Source organism: Colobus angolensis, unplaced genomic scaffold, assembly GCF_000951035.1.
Source record: "Colobus angolensis palliatus isolate OR3802 unplaced genomic scaffold, Cang.pa_1.0 Scaffold51, whole genome shotgun sequence".
In the NCBI taxonomy this organism is placed as follows: Eukaryota; Metazoa; Chordata; class Mammalia; order Primates; family Cercopithecidae; genus Colobus; species Colobus angolensis.
Window position 1 is genome coordinate 14000268 of NW_012118599.1, and position 5616 is coordinate 14005883.

Consider the following 5616-nt stretch of genomic DNA (forward strand, 5'->3'; position numbering starts at 1 on the left):
GGCGACGGCCCCGGCGCGGCGGTTAGCTCCCGGCATCAGCTGGCAGTAGCGCTCGGAAGACAAAAGGCGCCGCTTCCGCCCACGGCAGCCTCCGCACCCCCCCTCGCCCCGCCTCTTCCGGCGTTCCCAGTGACGAATAGGCAGAAAATAGACTGCGCGGCCGGCAGCCAGGGAGCCGGCCCAAAGGATAGCCCACTCTGCAAAGATTGTCGCAATCTTCTGCCCGAGTCGCAGGGCGCTGGGTTCCACGCCCGAGAAGCTTGGGCCAGGCCTTGGTGGCATTTGGTTTCCTAATACCCTTGGCTGAGAAGCCAGAACCTCAGGATGCTTGTCCTCAGCACCCTGCCCCCACTGCAAATTCCAGCCCTCTCCACCGTATTCCACAAAAACACACGACACGTTTGGAGGTTTTAATTAATTTTTATAAAATCTGAGCTGGCTGAGCTTCAGGGTACAGCGACAGCTCAAAGAAGGATGGGATTATCTGCTGGTCCCCGCCTCCCCAAGACGGGGAGAAGGAGGTCTCATGCCAACAGCTGCAACTCCTTTCAGCTCCCAGTCAAGGCTCAAGGCTCAAGCAGGGGGATGGGATAGGCAAAGGGGGAGGGGGAAGCTCCTGAGGCTCAGACACTGCTTGCTTCTCCCTTCTCCCCATTCCCTTCCCTTCCCAACAGAACCTGGCTGGCCCTGGGCAGAGCTGAGGCCCAGGAGCAGCTGAAAGGAGGTGGATGGGGACAGAGCACCAAGGGGAAGGGGCCCTCGGCCCAAGGGGGCAGGAACCTGGCCCCCACCCCGCTACAGCTCCCCACTGAATTCACAGCACAGAGAACACCTCTTGCCCAACAACTCCACATGGAGGTATACCAAGTCCAGGGGTCAAAGGAGCAGGTGGGTGACAGATGGGCAGGGGCAGTGAAGATGACAGCAGGCTCAGGAGGGGAGGTGGCAGAAACTTCCTCCTACCCATGGGAGGAGACGATGGGGCGACTGATATTGCTGTTGGTGGTCATGGCATTCAGCTCCCACCTGGAAGGCCAACAATAACAGACAGAAAGAAGAGGGGGCCCTCAGCCCAAGCCCAGGGATGCTTGAACCAAGCTGTAAACACACCAGTCCCTCCAACTTCCTAAAGCTCAACCACCCATAGCCACCTCTTACTTAACAGCCCTATTAGGTTTAACAATCAGAACCCACCCACCACCAAATCCAACACCACCCACTCCTCTACCTCCAAGCTCATATGGATTTCCGGTTTATGTTTATATATATATATGTATATTCTAGTGTCCAGGCACCTGAGAGCTGTGTAAACATGTCAGTCAACATCCCAACCTGCCTTTCCTGCTTTGCTTAGAGCCAACCAGACAGCCCCTCCACCTTACCCTCACCAGGAATGCCTCACCCCCACCAGGAATAACCATTTTTGCTCTCAACTCCCATCCTTTTAAGGCTCTGACTCAGCACTCCTATCCTTCCTGAGGCCTTCCCCACCCATTAGACCATATTATTATTATTATTATTATTTTGAGAGTCTCATTTTGTCACCCAGGCTGGAGTGCAGTGATGCAGTCACACAATCTCGACTCACTGCAACCCCTGCCTCCCAGGTTCAAGCAATTCTCTTGCCTCAACCTCCCAAGTAGCTGGGACTACTGGTGGCTGCCACCACACCCAGCTAATTTTTGTATTTTTAGTAGAGACAGGGCTTCACCATGTTGGCCAGGCTGGTCTCGAACTCCTGACCTCAAGTGATTCGCCCACCTCAACCTCCCAAAGTGATGGGATTACAGGTGTGAGGCACGTGCCCAGCCAGCAAGAGTTAAACTGAACTGATACAAAGAGAGGAACCATCTCAGAATGACTCAGGAAAAATTATATACAAAGTAACATCTGGTGGTTAATTTGAACCTGAAAAATTATATATAAAGTAACATCTGGTGGTTAATTGGAACCTAAGACTGAAATTCAAAGGGAAGCAGCCAGATCTTCTGGAACCAATGTGATCCAGAGGATCCTAAACTTGTCTTTACTTTGCAGCTAGGTTCTAAGATTTAATCAGTTCTCAGCATGTTCACAAAAATAACTGTATAAGCTTAGGTCTCAGAAAGTGATGCTGCTGAGCTGGATTTTTTTTTTCATATAATTTATTCTGCTGACAGTTTTATATGATGGCTGCCAATTCACCTCCTTCCATCTCATTTCGCTAAGTACACTACATCTCCAGCAGAACAATAATGTCTGTCTCCTCCATTTTGAGACCAAGCTAATCAGGTCACACCTGTGCTGCTCACTCACGCTCACCCAATCCCTCCCTTCCAACCACTCACTGTACCTGATGTCATGAGGCAAACAGGACTGGTCTAGGTTATACTGAATCACGGCCAGTTTGCACAGAGTCTTCAGACTAGGGCCTTTAAGGGAGAAGTTATGGAAAAGAGATGGTCAAAGGTGAAGAAAGGGTCCAGTCCTGGATATCACCACCCAAAGACAGGGACCTTGATGGCAGGAGCAATTCAGGAATAACTATACTTACTAAAGTCCAAAATGTGTAAGTCAGAATGATCTATGAGGTCAAATTCATCTCCCAGGCCTTCCTCAGGAGATGGACTGTCAGGATCAAAAGAGAGATGAAAGTAGGACAAAAACCACCCATTAGACCCCCTTTTCAAATACCTCCCACTCTCCCATTGGTCACTTCCCTGAGCCCTTCCCTCTCTCTTTCTAACCTGGTACCCCCAAAGAGGACAATCTTGTCACCAACAATACAGCAGCACTGGCGCCGGCGGGGACATGGCCCCTTCCCCTTCGGTTCAATCTTTTTCCAGGTAAAGGACACTGAAGAGAAATTTATATGGAAGTTCAATACCTGCCTAGTCCAGGTATCTTCCCCACCCCCATCCCTCACCTCCTCAGGATTCTTTTCTTTTCCTCCCACCTCAATTGCTCCTTGTTCCTGCCCTAAACGCAGTGCTCTTTACCAGGATTAAACTTCCAGAGGTCATGGAAGTGCCGGTTCAGCCTTGCATTATATCCACCAAAGATGTACAGCTCCCCATTGTAGCCAACTGGAAGGAGAGAGAAAACATCAAGAGTGTGAAGTGGGCAGGAAGGGAACTCCACAGGGAAGTAACAAACACTCACAGGCCGAGTGGCTTCGGCGCCCCTCAGGCAGCACTGGAGTCGGGGGACAGTCCAGCCAAGCCTCAGTTCTGGTGTCAAAGACTCGAATGCGGTTGCAGTAAATCTCATTGTTGGAATGGAATGGCCCAAAGCGGTCGGCACGGCCCCCAAAGACATACATGTGACTTCCCAGCATTGTGGCTGAGTGGAAGTCCCTCCAGCGTGCAGGGTTGCCCTGGGCAGAGGCAGAGAGATGGTGGAGGGGTCAGAACAAAGGCTGGAAGAGGATCTGCTCTGACTGAGCTTCCTATCATTTCTTCAACGGAGGGTGGGGATTTGGGAGAAAAAAGAAAGAGCAGACCTTTGTACAGATAAGAGTCCATGTCATGGTGCTGGTATCTAGCTTGTGAATGTCATTGGAAAAGCAGTCCGCCTGAGTAGGAAGAGAAAAGGAGGAAGAAAAGAGGGAGCCAATGGTCACTCTCTGACCCCCCATCCTTCCCCTCAAAACCTGCAAACGAGCCAAAGCCTCCCATTTCACCATCCAAAATTGCCCTTACCCTCCTTCTCAGTCCCACCCTAAACCTCTTAGTTTATTCCCAGACCTACCTGCTGCTCGTAGCCCCCGAAAATGTACATGATCTTGCCTAGGACACAGGCTGAATGTCCATCCCGGGCCCCAGGAACTGTCCCTGACACTCGGGGTGTGAACCACTTGTGAGTATCTGAAGGAGATGAGAAAATGGCTCAACTAAGCACCATCTATGACACTCCCTCCTGAGCTCTGGGGTACTCTACTCCCCAAGACCCCCAACCCAAACCTTTCTCAGGCAACTGAGGCAACATCTAGAAGGACATAGCCTCTCTGAGATCCATACTCACTGACGTCAAAGGCATACAGCACATTGCAGGCCCCTTCGGTGTCATTTCGCCCGCCCCAAAGGAGGACTGTGTCGTCGATGAGGACGGTTGAGTGTCCATAGCGCATGTAGGGTACGACAGGAGCTTGCCCACGGATGGCAGACTTCACCGGGGGCAGCTTTGTCCAACGCAAGGACACTGTGGGCACAGCTCTGCTCAGCCCTGGGAACTTCCCTCCAGGCTGTCCAACTTTCCCAAACCAGATGTTCCTCCCCAATACCCTTGGTCCCAGAGACCACAGCCAAACCTCATCAGCAGCCCGTTTCCCACCTTGATGTGGGGACTCAGGGAGAGCCCCAGCATTGGCTTACCTGCATTGAAAATGTGCACATCTATCTGACGCAGCGTTTCATAGTCTTCACCAGAGCAGTAACCCCCGAAGGAGTATACCCGATGCCCAACAGCCACTGCAGCATGGTTCACCCTGCGGGGCCCGCCCTCCAGGTGCACTGTCCACCGTAACATCCCCTGGACCACTGGTTACAGCAACATGCCCCCCCGGCACGGCCTGCTGCCTCTGCTACCTGCACACAAATTGGGGCCACAGGATCCTCAGGCAAGGCTTCTGCCCAGCTCACTGTGACTCTGCCCAGAACCAGCCTTTGCCTCCAAGTGTCACCCTGGTGGCCCTCCCACACTACCCCTCCACAGGGACACTAGTCACAGCTCAGGTGGCTGGCCCTGCCCCAAGGGAGCTGCCGAGGTCAGGGAGCTAGCCCTGGCCCAGTGTTCTCCAACAGTGAAGGGTGGGGCCACCCCCACTTGATTGCCAACTCAGAATCTGCTGATCATGGTCACCACCTACTCATGGAGGCTCCACTCTGTCCCTGGCTTGGCACAAACTTGAAGCCCCTTCCCAAATGGTATATTCTCTTGTCTCTGCGCTGCTTACTGCCACCTCTCTAAGAATCTGTGTTCTTTAAGGTGGGGAAAGGGATCTCAAAATACTCACAGCTATTAATAGCCCAGCCAGCCTCAGACAGTCCATCGAAAGCTGGCATGAGTGCCTCAAAGCAGAAAAGCTTTCAGGCTTTTAGAGTAGAACAATCCCCCTACCCAAGATAGGGTAGGACTGATCCAGGAAGGGACCTCCATGTTACCGTGGTTGGTTAGCCCCTCACAGGGAGCTCTTGTCAAGCTGAGTTGTTGTCATTGGGGTCACCCAGGGCCCCCCACAGGCACAAGGAGTTCCTTTGACAGCTGTGCCTGGTATGCTGCCAGGACTTAAGCCAGAAAGGTATGTGTATGCTTAGGCTTGGGGGATGGGGATAGAGGGAGGGGTTTTCTCCTCCAGCCACTTTCCCATCCCTACTACTGTGGTAGAGAACAAGTCACTTCCAGTAGAAAAGAGGGAAGAATTTCTTCCACAACTTGGGTTCCTGAAAGGCGGATAGAGGTGGGACTGTGCAATGGAAAGTGGAAGGGGCTGGGCACGGTGGCTCACGCCTGTAATCCCAGCACCTTGAGAAAAAAAAAGAAAAGAAAAAGGGGAAGGGAGGCAAAAAATGCCCTTGGGCAGGACAAGAGAAAGATTGAGCATGAGAGGTCATGGTCTCTTTTTTTTTTTTTTTTTTT

The 5616-nt window shown here is 52.2% G+C and overlaps 1 protein-coding gene across 1 annotated transcript in view; it reads right to left on the reverse strand.

The window, feature by feature from the left end:
* Nucleotides 1–400: 400 nt before the first annotated feature.
* The window catches only part of KLHDC3 (kelch domain containing 3), a 7147-nt gene continuing 1931 nt past the window's right edge, over nt 401–5616 (reverse strand). The window contains exons 2-11 of the mRNA XM_011960405.1: nt 4353–4565; nt 4003–4179; nt 3730–3845; nt 3482–3553; nt 3142–3355; nt 2979–3065; nt 2727–2835; nt 2534–2607; nt 2333–2411; nt 401–1026 (exon numbers count right to left, since the gene is read on the reverse strand). Of these exons, the coding sequence (XP_011815795.1) occupies nt 960–1026; nt 2333–2411; nt 2534–2607; nt 2727–2835; nt 2979–3065; nt 3142–3355; nt 3482–3553; nt 3730–3845; nt 4003–4179; nt 4353–4506 (1149 nt within the window). The 5' untranslated portion in view covers nt 4507–4565 and the 3' untranslated portion in view covers nt 401–959. The remainder of the gene's footprint in view (nt 1027–2332; nt 2412–2533; nt 2608–2726; nt 2836–2978; nt 3066–3141; nt 3356–3481; nt 3554–3729; nt 3846–4002; nt 4180–4352; nt 4566–5616) is intronic.